This window comes from Coturnix japonica, chromosome 2 (genome assembly GCF_054131305.1).
Source record: "Coturnix japonica strain WE chromosome 2, WE-NBRP24, whole genome shotgun sequence".
Taxonomy (NCBI): Eukaryota; Metazoa; Chordata; class Aves; order Galliformes; family Phasianidae; genus Coturnix; species Coturnix japonica.
Genome location: NC_140664.1, coordinates 108,586,967 through 108,603,969, shown reverse-complemented (window position 1 = coordinate 108,603,969; position 17,003 = coordinate 108,586,967). Strand labels below are relative to the sequence as shown.

The 17,003-nt window shown below is 41.1% G+C and overlaps 1 protein-coding gene across 1 annotated transcript in view; it reads left to right on the top strand.

Moving 5' to 3' along the window:
* The window catches only part of CHN2 (chimerin 2), a 152,493-nt gene extending 139,298 nt beyond the window's left edge, over positions 1–13,195 (top strand). The window contains exons 10-13 of the mRNA XM_015853812.3: positions 485–562; positions 6,770–6,907; positions 8,279–8,384; positions 11,275–13,195. Coding sequence (XP_015709298.1) covers positions 485–562; positions 6,770–6,907; positions 8,279–8,384; positions 11,275–11,446 — 494 coding nt within the window. The 3' untranslated portion in view covers positions 11,447–13,195. The remainder of the gene's footprint in view (positions 1–484; positions 563–6,769; positions 6,908–8,278; positions 8,385–11,274) is intronic.
* The last annotated feature ends 3,808 nt before the right edge of the window (positions 13,196–17,003 follow it).

Below are 17,003 nucleotides of genomic sequence, written 5' to 3'. Positions count from 1 at the left end.
AGGAAGTTTTTTACACAGAGGGTGGTGACACACTGGAACAGGTTGCCCAAGGAGGCTGTGGATGCCCCATCCCTGGAGGCATTCAAGGCCAGGCTGGATGTGGATCTGGGCAGCCTGGTCTGGTGGGTGGCAACCCTGCACATAGCAGGGAGGTTGAAACTACATGATCATTGTGGTCCTTTTCAACCCAAACCGTTCTATAATTCTGTGACTTTCTTCTGGCATTACCTGCTGTGTATCTCTTGTTATTTTCTGATTGTTACAAAATCAGAAAATATAAATTCTAAAAATCTTTAATCCTGTTATAAAAGCTATTTAAAAATGCCTTTATTTTTCCTTAAATGCTCCAGATTTTTACATTGCAATTAATACTTCGCTGTATTTATCAGCCCCACCACTGGTTTCGCTTTGTTGTTTTTAAGTCTGCTGCTTTTTAACCTGGTGGTTTTTGAAGCAAAGTTAACCAAGAACTTTTTTGTTTCAGGTTTGAAGTCTGAGGGCCTCTACAGAGTCTCAGGCTTCACTGAGCACATTGAAGATGTGAAAATGGCCTTTGATCGAGGTACAACATTTGTAAATTCAGTTAAATACGGTTTTTGTTTAAACTTTCCAATTGAGAGCTTCTCCGTTCTTTTGTGTTTGTGTGGGTACCACAGTAATGAAATTGGCATAAAAGCAAAACTACAGTAAGCAGCCGTTTTTTGAAGAACTTTTCATAAGAAGAAAATGTATTTAATAGCTGGAAAGATTAACTAAACACTCAATAAATTGTGGTAGGCAGAAGGCTAAGTGCTCAGGCTACTGGGTGAGTGCACAACCTAGCAGCACAACCTTGTTCAAGCATAAGCCTAGACTGTGCCAGGGAAAAGTTCTTGGCCCTATCTTTAGCATACTCAGTGCTTTCTATTATGGTAATCTGTTAATGAGTTCAAGAAGCAGGAACTGCAACCAAACAGTCATTCTGAATGCAGCCTTGCAGGAAGCACCACACCACTACCACACATGTGACTGTCAATGCTGTGTCTGCACTGCAGAGGCAAGGAGCATAAAAGAGATGAATTGCACAGCTTATTGAAAAACTGTATTAATTGAAACACTGCCTGTTAACCATGATTAGCCCTGTAGCTGTTATTAATCGATTTGGCTGGTTCCTTTGGTTCTGGTCACGCACACAGTTGCACACGGCTGCTCAGCAGGTCAGGACCTCACAGCCAGGTCCTGTCCCACCACCTCAGCCAGGAGCAGGTGAGGGTGGGGAAGAGGAGAACAGCTGAGGTTCAGCCCAAGCCCCATCTCTGGACAGCTTCCTGGTTGCATGGTTGAGCAGTCAGTTCATGATTCAAGCTCAGTATCAGCTCCAGTCAGACACGACCTGAGTCATCCATGGGGACAAGGCAGGTCCAGGTCAAGCCATGCAGTCAATCTGTGGGTTGGACAGAGGTCGGAAGGCTGCATGACCAGGCACAGGCATGGCCGCGGTGCAGCTGCAGGCAGGTGCAGAGTCTCTCAGGCAGGGACTGGGGCCTGAAGCTTGCAGGTCCCCTGGGCAGGAGGTGTGGGGGCAGGCTCCAGGTGAGGTTGCTCAGGGCTAGCAAGGTCTGTGGGTGCCCTCAAGGCCTGGCACACAGCACACTTAACTGTGCCTGAATACTTCTTTGTTTGGAGACTGTGTGTCATGAAGACTTCACTGGCAAACAAGTCCAACTGTGTACGTGGGAATTTCCATTGTTTTCATTCTATACTCAAATATCCTTTTAAAATGATACAAGAAATGTACTGGCTGCTGCAGTTGTGAACAGACACACATAGGTCAGACATCATTTGAGTGAAAGAGATGTCAAATGCTATGACTGATATCATACGTAGGTGCACATTGCAGATGTGCTGCATTAAGCAGCATTACTGAAATGATCACAGGTCACATTGGTCCCACTCTGCCTGTCGGAATTTATCTAGCCTGGCTAACTCTTCTGTTCTATGTGTTAGCTCTCTTCTACGTATACTAGCCTGAACAAAACCCAGATGGGGAAGTTGGGGCTGAGGAGGGAAAGGCATAAAGAAAGTAGCCATAAATTTGTGTCTAAGTGTGATTTGCATGCTGCAGAAGCTGTCATTCATTTGAGAGTGCTTCTAACCATCAGAGCCAGCTCAGTTTTATAGCATATTCCATTACTGTTGCTGATATTCTTGTCATAACTTGACTTGGAGCCACAGCGGGGAATATAGTGTGATTTACTGGAAAAAGCAGCATCTGTAAACAGGAAGAATAAAGTCACTGGCAGTGTCAGATTTCCAAAGGAAAAAGCATGAATAAACACAGGAGCTAAGAAAGCAAGGACCAAGTTTGTATACAAAGACTATGAGGAAGCCTATTGGGTATTAGTTAATAAAAAGCTATGTCTTCATTTTCCTTTGACAATTTCATGAGGGAAAAGGGATAAGAAAGGAAAGGTACGATTACTGTGTTGCCCTGAATACTGCTAAAAGGAGGGAACAGCACCCAAAAGATTATTGTGATTATGTATGACTACAGTATTACAGAGACCAAATGCTGAAAACTTCACTTTCTGCTTCTGAAAATGTTTTCTCCGTGAACTGAGATTGAAAGTAGAAAGATATATTTTTAATATATATAGATACAGATATAACTTAAGAATTACAACAATTATAATTATTATTATTATTCTGTGGTAAGGGCTCTAAAGAAAACAAAAATAGATCTTATTTTCCTGACTTGTGGGCTGCACAGCTTGAAGGTGTTGTCAGCTCCCAGAAGGTTACATTGGCAAAAGATTTCCAACCTGACAGCTCAGGGCTGACTTCCCTGTCAGATCTTTGCCTAGAGAGACAGGGACCCTCACCTTTCTTCAGCATCTCCTTCCCTGTGTCACCCTCAGAGTCTGAGCAGCAAGGAGCGCAACATCCCAAGGGCATGGCATATCCCAGATCTCTTCAGTAGGTGTCAGAGCTGGGAGGGAAGGGAGCTGAGGGCCAGGAGCTTGACAATTTAGAGGTCCCTTTCTAACCATGTGAAAGCAAGGCTCTGAAAAGGGCTTCTAATAAAAGCAGGAGTAAACACCTTAGCTAGTTTTTTAAAATGGAAGCTGGATGATTTATTGAAAGGATGGTACTTCATGGTGCCTGTCATAGCAAAGTGCCGCATTCAGCGATTGCAGAGGTCTCCCCTTTCCTTTGTGTCTGAGCCAGCCTTGGGCTATGATGTGCTGTTCCATCTCTAGAAATACAGCTCTTGATAACTGCTTTTGAAAACAAACAAGAAAGGATTCCTGCTATTTTAACAGACGGGATGTGTGCTTCAAATAATGCTGGGAAGCCTTCTGGTTTCACAGCTTTCCTTCATCAAGCCATGGAAGAGAGAAGACAGAATAATGCATGGATTAGGCACACAGGGCTGACTCGGCCATAGGATCCCTCTCCAGTTATTCCATTTGCAGCTGAGGGTGTACAATGGACAGAAGTCAGCCCTCCCCGTGACCGATTGTCCCAGCGCTGCCAAAGGGACACTGACTTGTTGCTATCAGAGTTTTACAGTGAGGACTGAAAAGAGAAGTCAGGCTGGAAAGTTAACATCTCAGGAAGAGAATAGCATCCCACAGAATGTTATTTTGGCTGTAAAGCTGTGACAGTTATTTTTATAACGCAGAGAAGTTGGTCCTCTTCTTGTTTAAACGAAGGCTGCCTTCTAGAGCAAAAGTGGTGTAAATACTCTGCTGTCAGGGAGGGCTGGGCTCGCCGGGGCACTGACAATGTTCCATTTCAGTGCTTTCCGTAACGAGAATGGGGGGAATAATGTGGATTTATTTGTCCTTGTGAATGTTGGTGCTGTAAAACAACAGTTGCTCTCTGTGAGCATTGTTGAGCTGTGGCACTCAAACAGCCACGAAACTCCCATTGTGCGCTTTACCCACAGAGCTGCCATTGTCATAAACGCGTTCTGTCCTTCCAGCTTGTTTGTATGACTGGCTGGTACAATACACTTGCTAAAAATATTTTGCTGTTTAATATTACATGAGGACTTAGAGGCATCCTAGCTCATCCTCACACTCCTTTGCCAGTGTGTCTGAAAACCTGTCACGTTGCAAATCCAAATAGCTACCAAGAAGCACATTAGCTTGGCAAAGGCTCTGCAAGAAAAAAGAACAAAACATTAAGGGAGAAGGAACTTGGGTAGAAATTTAACTCAGTATTCAGAGGGCATAGCTGAGGCTTTAAGAATGTAATACTTACTCCATTTCCTTCTCTAATAAACTACTGATATGTTTCTGTGGCATCAAAACAAAGGAAAAAAGACTTCTCTTGTCTTAAAAAAAACTTCATCATAGTGCAACAAAATACATTGAAAGTCAGCGCAAGAAGGAAAAAGAGAGTGACAGGTTTGAGGCAGAATTAGATTTGTAAAGATTAGATGAACTAGATGCTTCCAATACACTGTTAAAAAAGGATGGTATTAACATATGCAATCACATGCAGTATCACTGCAGTGATCTGAGGAAAGTTCCTGTACTGAAGAGCTAAAAATTCCACGTCCCCTAAATAACCACTGCAGAAGTAGAGGTATTTTGTGACAGACATACTATTATTATTAACCAAAATCTCAAAACAAAATCTCTAGTGTGTTTCCAATGGATGTATTTTTGTCTCTGAAGTGAAGAGAGAGACGTTTGACACAGGAATTAATGCCTTTTTTCCCACAGTAAGTGGACAGAGGTGTGTTTGAAGTACATTGTGGTTTGAAGTACCTCAAGCCAAAGCGCCCCTTTAAGGAAGCGTGCTGGGCTGCTGTGCAAAAGTACTAAATAAATAACACTTCTGTTTAGTGTACCGGTGACCTGGATAATAGATGCAACCTTCTGCTTTGCTATATCTGTGCAGATGCAGATACTGTCTCCTTGAAAGTATCTGTTTTCAGCGCAGCATTCTGAGCGCCCAACGTCCATCAATTAAATAGAGCTCTCCACACAGAGCTTCATAGGACTAATGCTACTGGGCCTGGAACGTGTGGATTAAACAAAAGATTGGGGCAGTGTAAACATTCTCCAAGGGGTTATTGATGGCGTATTAAATTAAATGCTGATGGATGTATTCAGACTGCTCAGCTGCATCAAGAAAGGCTGCTTGTTTTAAACACTTAAGCGTATAATCTCCTCTTGATGAGAACATGTAGGGCTGTTAGTCTTAATGAGAATTATGTGCATACATTGGACAGGACGTATGCCTTCAAGATTAATGCTATAGGTTTGTATAAAACATCTACAATCAATATAAACTGTTTTACTCCGCCGTGAAAGCCTTTATCACCATCTTAGAAGCAGTGCATCAAACACAACCCCTCATCTGTCTACATCAGGGCATGTCTACAAGCACCAGCAATTGTGAGACAAGCACGGCAATGGATTTACAGTGTGTCAACCCCTCAGTAACAGTCAGAGCTTGTGCTTTGCACCTCCTGGCAGACAAAAGTGGACTCCCTTCCATTGCTCCAGCAAGCACAACCTTGCATGGCCCCAGTCATCAGGTGGTCCCAAGTTGCTGCTGGCTTTATCTTCACTGCCTCTGGCAAGCAAAGTGCTGTTATCCTCACTATAAAGAGCTCAAAGGTTTAACTGATCTCAGAGAATCCCAAGGTGAAGTTGGGGATTAAATCCAGACAGCTGCTTGACTGCTGCCCTGTCCTGCCCCTCTGCTGCCAGACCTAGCAAGGGGAATGGGAACATCTCTAGGGAGGGAGAACACCAACCTTGCTCAGGGTGTTAAGGTGCTGGGCAGTACAGAACAGACATGGACACTTGAACTTGAAAACAATATCCAATCAGCTTTGCTGGTATCACTTGTAACTTCACACACTGCAAGCCATGTAGTGGGCACGGGCTGACCAGCAGCAATGGAAATTTTAAACTCACATGTCAAAAAGTGCTCCATAATGGAGTTTTGAATAACTGTTTTATAATATATAGAGGGGAAAAAAAGGAAAAAAAGTATGTCATTAGGGTTGCATAATTCAACTATTTAGCTGTTCATCCATTACAACTATCCATATTCATTTAACAAATTGCAATCCACATTTGGGAATAAATTGTGTAGCTAAATGCCGTAGCGTGTCTATTTAAATTCAAATCTTTGCTACAAATAAATAATTCAGATATGAAGACATTAGAAGGCATCTGGAAAATAAGAAGGCTTTCTGACTAGCTAATCAGCAGAGATGGATCAGTGCAGGACTCAAAAGATTTGGTTGTGTGCTCTGATTTTTGCTGCTCGTCTCCTGAGGGATGTTGCAAATTTATGTTATTTTTCTAGGCCTCTGTTTCCCTAAATGCAAAGAAAAGTAGGGGGCACAACTCCTGTGTATTGATCTGTGGATACAAAATACAACAGCAAGACAAGCTGCTCATTGCTTAGTTTTGGCATGTAATAAATTGGCCAAATTCAACAAATGCATTATTAACATCACTTTTTCATCCAACATTAAACATCCTATGTGAGATGACACACTGCAGACACCATTCATGCAATCACCAGCCTCACCAAAAGATGTCAGCTAATACATTATTTACTAAGTGATATGGAAACAGCCATTCCTCATTCAAACACTGTAAAGTTGGTAGCAATATATTCTCATTTAAGCCTTCCAAATGCTTTCAGGTTGTTTTTTCTTGTCATATTGGGCACGGTAAATCTGAATTAAGTCCTGCCTTGCTTCAGTCAGAATTAGACTGTTTTCCAAAAAGATTTCTTATTTCTTTTCCAGATGGTGACAAGGCTGATATTTCTGCCAGTATTTATCCAGACATAAACATTATTGCTGGAGCACTGAAGCTGTATTTCAGAGACTTACCAATTCCTGTGATCACCTATGATACCTATTCCAAGTTCATAGAGGCAGCAAGTAAGTATTGCATAGTAATTTGAGCTGTTTTTCAATTACATTTCCCATCCATAGCACTGTTCACAGTAAAGATAGGCAACAAATTGGAAACGGGCATATATTTATCTTAAGCGAAATCTTTGCCTGAATGTTATTGTAGAAGGAACATCATGCAAGTTAAAAAACAAAACAAAACATTATAAATGCGGAGTATAAAAATACTTGACTGCTTAGCAGAGAATGTGGAGATCTGTGGTTCCTAAGGAGTCGCACACTTTCTCCTTTTAAAAGTATCCTTAGTGATTTTGAAATGGCAATATATCAATAAGCAAGAGGACCGTGTCACTAGTGAACTGGGTTCAACTTCTGGTCACCCAACCTTGCACTGCCCTCACAGCCACAGGCAGCTTTGGCGCTCTTCTCTTTTTCCATAGGCAGAGAAATGATTTTATAATTATTCTATATTTAAAATGATTTTATAACTCATAAGTAACGTGGTCAGAGGAAGCAGTTTCTATTGTGAAATGTAGTAATCTTTTGAAAGCAGGGCATAAAGATTCTTAATCTAAAATGTTGTGCACCTGATACCATTTCTATAAAAAGTCATGCAACAGATACAAGTGTGACTCACTTCATATTTTTCATGTACAATACATGTGAAAACCGATCAGATTTTTAGGGAGACTGCCAGTCTTAAGTGAGCACTGATGTTCTTACATCACTCATTCCAATGTATTTGAATATGTTCAGCAGTCTCACCTTGTTTGTGTAATTCCACATCACTACAGTCTTTCTACCTAAACTTCAGCGCAGTTCAGTATACTCAAGAACTGTCTCTGAAGCACATATCCAGACTCCCATCTGTTTTGGATGGCTAATTGAAGTCATCTTATGTGGGATTTAAAGAGTCAGTTCCAGACAGTGTATTATGAAGAATTTAATGAAGCTCAACTGCTGTACTTACAATGGTAGCTAGAGCTACAGACTGTAGAGAGGGTAGTGTCACACTGGAATAGGTTACCCAAGGAGGTTGTGGATGCCCCATCCCTGGAGGCAGTCAAGGCCAGGCTGGATGTGGCTCTGGTCTGGTGGCTGGTGATCCTGCACATAGCAGGGGGGTTTAAACTACATGATCGTGGTCCTTTTTAACCCAGACCATTCTATGATTCCATGATTTTATGATTATGGGGGGAGGAGTTGTTGCTCATTTCTTTGTAAAGCCATTCTTTTGAGAAGTTGCTTCTGTGCTCCCTGTTTATGAGTTTGGTATTTATCCCTGCAAGCACAATCAGCGGCTTGTGAAGAACTCCATAATGACAACTTGGCTTCCTGAATTATCGCTGTTTACAAATGAAAAGCTCTATTAACATTAATCTGTTTGGTGTTTTACAGAAATCTCCAATCCTGATGAACGGCTAGAAGCAATACATGAAGTGTTGATGTTACTCCCTGCTGCTCACTATGAGACACTTAGATACCTAATGATTCATCTCAAAAAGTGAGTTAATTGGCATGCAGGATAATTCTTAAAAGGCATTACAATTTTCTGCTTTGAAAGATCAGTATTACAGAAAATATCAATAAAGCCTCCATTCTGGTACTACCACTAGAGCAGCAACATTACAAACAAACAGACAAGCTATGTTTGTATAAATGCCTATAACCAACGCATATATATAGTGTAGATCTTTCTGCTGGCAGATCATTGCAAGCCTTTGAAGAGTTAATTGAGATTTGTCACATTTCTCGGAGACTGATTATATCTGAAAAAAAAATACCAGAATGATAGGTACTTTACAGAAGTGTTAGATGTTCTGTGGCAAGTCATTTGATCATGGTTTCCTTCTGTCTCCCCTTACCTCCTGCTCTGTCCTCTGGTACTCTAGCCCTAAAAGGAAGGCACTGTCTCTCAGTGGTTGTTTGCTCTCTTCATCTTTAAGGCACAAATCAAGCAGGCCTATTTTATGCTACTAGTGGAAGCAGTTACAGGCTCTCTCCAAGTATTTCATATCTCCTTCGTTTTAAAATACAAAGGAATAGGATGATGCCTCACTCTCACTAACTTCAAGCAAAAATGTTCTTTAAAATTATGCTAAAACCACTTAGCTACTTAGGGCATTTTCATGCCTCAGAAAGTCTTGTTTGCAAGTGTTTAAAAACTGAAGCTGAGTAGAGACTGACACAATTATCTCAAAGCAGGCCTCACTTTAAGAATAAATTGCCTGAGTATATTTAAGAATATATAACCCTTTTCTGTGGTTAAAGTCAGTGATGCTACTTGAAAATGACAGAAAAGGGGATAAGGGAGAAGAAAAACTACTTGCCTTTGGAGAATTTTCTGATTTCCATCTGCATATTCTGCACTATTAATACCAAAGTGAAATGGAAAAGATCTCAACTCATGTAAAATCACATCAGAGAGCTTGTGTGAAGTGCATTTCATGTTTAATCAGGTTCCCATTATGCAGAGACTTTTCTTCACTGGCTCAGGTCATTACACAGAGTAATTTTTCCTTTTGATGAGACATTACCTGGGCATGCAGGATCTCCTGGGGACTCTGCAGAAATGAGATGTGTAGACACCCATCCTTGTAGCACATCTGCCTGGATGGTAGTTCAGGATGGACATGGTTCAGGATGAACCACATCAGTTTTTAAGAGGGCCTGTAGAGGTTGCAGACAAGCCAGGGACCCACATATAGGATCAGTGTTTTCATGTTCTGGAAGCAATTTTTTAATAGCCACTAATTTATTTGTCTTCTTTCTCTTTTGTGAAATGCAGTAGAGACTTTTTTTCAACTGCTGAGCTGAACTACTGATGAGACAAAAAATATTCAACCAGCTGATTAATCCAACTCTGAAATACTTGGAAGCCACACAGTACTTTTGCTCTTCTTTTCCAAATCTAAGCTTTCAGCATCTGCACTAAAATCAAGTGCATGTCAGTTCCTATGGAGAACTTGACTGTAAGATCTGAATGAGGAAGAGGGAAGGTTCTAGGTTGAGGCTGTGCTGTTAAACATAGGGTCGCAACTTACTCCATTGAGTCCTTTCTGCATAAAGAAAACATAACACTGTTCAAGAAGTCTTTTATGTAAAGACCGCAGGGTCACAGCCTCTACACTAGCTTTAGAAAAGAAACTGCGTTGAGTTGTTAGAAATACTTCATACTCATTTATCAACTGAAAGGGACACAAAATTGAGCTCGGTCAAATTGGAACTACCTTTCTTGTATCTGTTTATTGCCTTTTGCCTTCCTCCATCAAAAGAATAGCCTTGCACATTCAGGAAAATACAACAGAGGATAATGTCAGTAATGAAGAATGAGTTTGTCAGCCAATTAATTAATTGCTATCGTTAATCAAATCAGAATGTTCTTTCTGGTAACATTTTACTCGGAATTGGAGGAAATAGAGTAGAATGAGCAGTCCCCCCTGTGGTGAAACACATATAGCTCCATCCACATTGAAGCTGTGCAGCTGAATCTCATCTGTGCTCACCCCAGGCTTTGCTGGCAGCAAACTCCATATGCCTGCACAGAGGTGTTAGTGAGATGTATGTGTTACTGCACAGCTGTTAGACATTCCTGTTGCATACGGGCACAGGTGGAAAGCAGTGTTTGGCATACACCTGCACAATCAGTGTCTGGAGATAAGCAGTCTTGGTTTGCCTTTTTTCCTTGCAAAGCTCAGCTAACCTATCCATTAGAATACGGTGATGCATCTGTGAGTGGGGGCACTAGTGGATTTCTGATCTGAAAGCAAAGTAAAACTGTATTTTTCAGTGACAGTCACTCTTTGCAGAGGGCTGGTGGTAGATGGAAAACCTGATCGTGTATGGACCTTGTGAATGAGAAGGCCAGAATGTTTCTTCTGGTTTCAGCCTCTGTGTTCCATAGGAGGCATCCACTGCCCAGCTGCAATCCAGTTGGGAATTACTATTTCCAGAGGTGGTCACAAGTGCTGACCATAATCATCATGACATACACCAGGCACAGCACAGAGAGCTGTAATTACTGTAGAGTGGGGAACTGCTCCACGTGTGATATTTTCTACCACGATTATGCTTCTCAAAAAAGCAGTTGCAACTAATTCTTATACCTTAAAGGATATAATAATGGAATAATCACTGAAGAATTGCAGGAGGAATGGAGTTTTTAAAGGCTATGGAATACACAGCCCAACCATAATTGCATCATACTTGCAATTGAAATAGTTACTGTGGAAATAGGTACTACATTGAGTGAGAGTTAAAACTGTTACTGAAAAATACCATTATCGGGCAATGCTTGGTGTGAAGCAAGGCTGCAGGTTAAGATGCAATATGTATTTTTCTTCGGGGAAGTAAACAACTATTTACTTACTTACTTACGTACTTTTCTATTTTAGGGTTACTTTGCATGAAAAGGAGAATTTCATGAATGCTGAAAACCTGGGAATAGTGTTTGGGCCTACCTTAATGAGACCTCCAGAGGACAGTACCTTGGCTACTCTGAATGACATGCGGTACCAGAAGCTAATTGTGCAGATTTTAATAGAAAATGAAGACGTTCTCTTTTAGACAAACGTGGGCGCATCGTCAAAACAACTTGTTTTCAAATAATTAGTTTGAAGGGAAAACAACATTTCTTTAAGGTAAAAAAAAGAAAGAAGTAAATATAGGAAAAGTTTCTTGGCTGCACTTCAATTTCTGCAAAAGCTGCAGATGGATGCCAAAATGTTTAGGGAAAGCCTGTGTCTCATAGACATATGCCTCTTTGTAGAAGGGGGTAAAAAAGGTCAGAAAAAATCCTCTCACCTTGTGTCTTTTGCCTTGCCTCGGGTGTATATTTGTTTTGAGAAGCTGCAAGCAATTTTATTGTTAACTTATTAAGAAACACAAAACGTATTTTAATATGGCTAGAGAAGCAAAAAGGTACTTAATCAGCATTATTTGTATACAGCTATACATTTCCCTCTCCATAAGACATAATTATATATGTCAATTGTGAAACAAAACCTATATTATAAAGATATTTTTACTTTACCTAGCTGAAAGAATGGCATTTTATTTTAGCAAACTACAAATCAATGCGGTGCATTGATTGTTTTCCACATAATTCTTTCCTGCATTTTTGCTATGATATATTGAAAACAATTACCACCAATGCAGTATTATCCTGACATACCTCTTTCATGGCAAATGTTTTAAAGGAGAATCTTTTTCTTGTGTGTATTCCAACTTTCCTTAGGTTCCTTTGCATTTAGGCACTAGCGTTCCGAGATTGCGTAGTACTCTTCTAATCATTTTCTATTTCCCAAAACATACAGTATTTTTTCACTTGTCTTTTTTTCTTTACTCCCATATAAAAAATGATATTGAGAATTTTCAGAAGTCCTGGTGCTAGGATCAGTTTCACATGCCAGATATATATATATTTTTAATTATTATTTCATTAATATGTAAGTTAAGTGATGCTGGGACACTGGATATTTTCTGGCCTTGTTGAAAAGTTAGCACTTTTTTTGTGTTCAATATGAAGGATTTGGTTTGTTCTGTAAAAATCAAGCTGAGTTTTGTCACGTTTCTGTATTTATAAATGTACAGTAAATCCGCTGAAAATGCTGGTTATTTCTCTTGACTGTGTTCCAGATGGTTTTGTTGTTTGTTTGTTTTGTGGGTATGTTATTTTTTTAAGGACAAAAAAAAAACAAAACACAAGAATATGGAAACGTGGAAGTTGGTAATTTTCATTATTACCAAGTTTTAATATTTTTCTCCCCTCACAAACATTGACTACAGAGTTCATAGTCTAACTGCAACTTATCCCTAATGTTAAAACTGTTTCTCGGCATGAGATGTTTCTGCAAGTATAGAAAATCAGCATACGTTACTACCAAACTCAATTCTCAATATACAAAAGAAAAGATAATAATCCCTCATCTTGATTGTTTGTATGATATGGTGGGTAACTCAGTTTCCTGAATTATTTCAGGGAGCACGTTTCTATTCAAATTGAAAAAAACATATGTGTAACTATGATAATGAAGGGAAGTGGAGGGTATTACTGTAAATTTGTTGTCTTCTAGAGAAATAACTAAGGGCTAGATAGATTAACCCAGATTGCAGAGCAAATGCTAAATAGTCTGAGTTCCCAATACTTCTATAGATCCTCCTGACTTGTACAGGACTATTTGTTGTAGGTTATGTACTACTTAATACTGTCATAAAAATGATCTGGAAATGGTTTTATTTTGTGAAGTGAAATATGCTTTGTAATTTATGATAGTGTAAATGGAAGGAAAATCCCATTAAATGTGTTAAAGAGTTCTGGTGTCTGTCATTGACTACATGGCAAACTGCCCAATGAAAATCAATCACTTACTAACTACTGTCTTGGCATGACTGGAAAACACTTGGAGCTTAATTGAGACAAGCAGTTTCAGATGGGTGCTTAGAAGTCCATGCAACCAAGCCTCTGTGCACCAGGATTTGCTGCGATCGCTCCAAACCACCTCTGTGTAAAACTTCTAGCAAGCATAGAATCAAAAATATCAATTCAATCCATCTCAATGCTTTCCAAAAATCAATGTCATCATAGCAGTTTTCCATTCCCTTGAATGCTGACATTTGCCTTGCAGTGATTTATTTTTTTTCTAGCCTATTCAGTACTGTGTTATATTGTAAAGGCAGAAACAGTATTCCAGTGCTATTATTTCTGCAGGAAGACAGACAGTTCTGTTTCTGTTCCTTCCTTCCCCTCTACGATTGGCAAACTGGTAGTCTTTGCATGTCTGACAGTCTGGGAATCTTAACACATGTCCCAGCCTAAGGATTCAGTACATTCAGAAATACCCCAAGCAATAGCATCACTAGAGGGACTGGAGTTTCTCATCTGTTCAATGGAGTGCTGAATATAGTTCTGCACCTCAAAGCCCAAACAGACAGTGAACTGTCTATGTTTGCTCAGCTAACGTGGGGCAAGTGTCCTCAGGAACTTGCTGTGGAGACAGTAGGCTTCCTTCACCTAACACAGGACACAGCTACATGGCCTGGGAATCAGGCGAGTCACTAGAACACAGCCCAGTGTCAGAGCCTCATTCTTCTCCAGGTCATTGAGAAAGACTTTGGTGGGCTGCTGCAAGGGCTGCTGTCTTCCAGTCAGCAAGCTCCATCTCCTGGTAGGGTGCAAGCTGTCCTGCACCCCAGCAAAGCTGTTCACTGCACATACAACACTGAGATGACTCACCTCCCATACAGCAGAAACATTTTAGTCGTGCTAATAAAACACTGTGTGGAGTTAATGATTTATAAGGCAGTCACTTTCATCAGTTTTGTGGAACTGCCGGAGTCTCTTCTTTGTGGCAGAGTCATTGTGAGACTCGCAGTCTGATTTAAAAATCTTGTACCTGGTGGGAAAACTAAAGGAATTGTTTCATGAACACAGTGCAGTCTGATATTTGCAGCCTCTGTCCCACACACTGCAGAGCCGTGCCTTCCCCCTTTTACCCACACCAGATGTTCTCCATCCTCTGGCCTCTGTGGAGTCCCCTGCTGCACAGTTCGTCCACCCCATGCTGGACAAGAGGCAACACATGCTGTGCCTCCCTCCAAACTGAGTGCAAGGCTGGATGGGGAGCTGCCCAGGGGTTTCTTCAGCTGCTTGTGGAGAGACCTGAGCAGTATGTGAATAACAAATTTTGGACCAAACTGTGGGTGAGTATCTTGCAAAACCCTGGTGTTAGTGAGATCTCAGAGAGGTGCCTGTGGTCATAATCCCCTGGGTTGAAAGAATGCTTAAAGTCCCATTGCCAAAGAGGTGAAAGTGAGTATAGGTACTGCAAGCAGTTTGCAGAGCACGTGGAGAAATCATGCCTTCTGCGATAAGCTCAAACACACACTGTGCAGGTCTGCACAGGCAGGACACTGTGAGCTGCCTAACTTTGTTGGCACAGGGCACCACCTTGGCTCACACATCTGCAGGGAGGGCACTGCCTGAGCCCACCTTGGCAGCTGCTCTCCCATCTCCCATCCCACCTTGAGTAGAAGACAGCCCACAGCCACAGCAATGGGACCCCAAGCTGCTCCCACACACAGCTGAGCTCTGGCAGGACAGAACCTATCCGGTATCCTTCATATTTCCTTATTGACAAGTACAGACTCAAGGTCTGCAGAAAAGGGAGGGAGAAGATTTGAGTGCCAACAGACAGACCCCACTGCCAATAGCCAGGAACCAATGAAAACTGAGCAGGAGGGTAATTCACACTTACACAAGAAGAATGCCATCTAACTGGATTCTCAAAGCAAAATTAAGTTGCTCTATCTTCCCAGGCAATCTAAAGCTAAAGAAGAGACTCTTATCTCATTGAGATAAGAAGAGTAAAAGCATCGGTACATTTTATGTTCTTCAGCTATTAGAGATTAATTCTTTGATTAAAGAAAACACCACGGTTAAAATTCAGAAATCTGAACCTTAAGAAACGGTGGTTATTACTGAGTACTGTAGGGCCTGAGTATTTACGACAGCAGTGGATCTTACTAAGCCCTCACCTTATACTCTCTTACCCTGAAGGTGTGGTCTTCTGCTTGTAATTATGCTGATGCCATGACTAAAGCTGGGATGGGGAGTTCAAATAATTCAGCCTGAAGGACCTTGGAAATCTAAAGCTTAAAGAAATGACATCGTTGCTGAGTTCTTCAGAGCAGAAATCCTGACGTAGATGGGAGCCAGTTTTTATCATATAACTGTAGAATCATAAAGGTAAGAAAAAACTTCTAAGATCATCTAGTCCACTCACTGACCCATCAGCACCATGCACATCCATGTCTTCTACTGGCCTTTTCCTGTACCTTGGTTATAATTAACCATAATTAGTGGGCTGACATACTCATATCGGTATGGTCCAATCATACTCAAAAGGAGCATGTTACAGCAGAGAAAAATAGGACCTACACTTTTACAATGTATTGGGGTGTCTGTTACAATCCTGCACATCTACCCTAGCTGAGACCACAAAACCATATTAGTTGTTTAACCTCAACAGTCATAAAATGAAACTACTATCTAATTTCCAATTATTGATAGAATGTGAGACTGTTTTGCTTTCTTTTTTTATCACTTTGATAAGAATATGCATACTGAAGTAATGCAACAAGTACCGATGCAGTAAGGGGCAGAACAAACACCGTCAGGGCTGTTTTCACATAAACACTAACCTTGGTGACAATCTCAACTGCCCTATGGCTGTGCATAGCAGTGACTTTCAGGCACCGAGCAGTTTTAGCCATTCTCTCATTCAGCCCCATACACTCTCCCATATGCACCATCTTTTACAAAGCTTTCCCAGTGGCTCGTTCCCTTTCAGGAGTCCCCACTTTCAATAATGTGCCAAAAAGGACAAATCTCCTTCATTGCAAGGTTCATAGAAAACATAGAAAACTGGATCCCGCAGTTTCAGAGCTCAATGCCCCGATGCTATGAATGAAAATGAAAGTTGTTTACTTGAGAGGATGCAATTCTCTTTTTGATAGAAATTACTGGTTTATTCCTGATCAATTCATTCATTTACTTATTTGCTTTATTTGCTTTCTAGTGTGTTTGTGTACACACACATCTCCCAGTCCCAAACCCCCTGTGTTTGAAGAGAGCAGTTTACGGAGCAGTGTAAGTGCAAACCCTGTCTCCTCGCGCCATCACCTGCATTCTCCAGTCTCGATGTCTCATCATGTTGGGCCAGGCAGCGGCAGAGGTTGAGCTGCAAAGAAGAGAAGGCTGAAAGGTCACTACTTCACAAACTGCTCCACAAAGTGCAGTAACAGAGAGAACTTGATGTTCATAGTGGTTTTTTCCAACTTTAATGATTCTAATCTATATTTCTGGGCCAGCAGAATACAACGATTCAAAGTCCCACATAATAAGTATAAGCACCTCAGCATTACAACTACCGCACTCACTTTTTAAAGATGCCCAACTAAAGACAATTCCATTTGCTTTAAGCCTACTAAGCGCTCATCCGCACACACCCATCACGTGCACAAACAAACTGCACACCGGGTTCCTCTGGACGCGTTACAGCCTCAGCCCTGCCAACACCGCACCCGTAGCCCTGTATTTCATTACACTCTTGCGGTGCTGCCT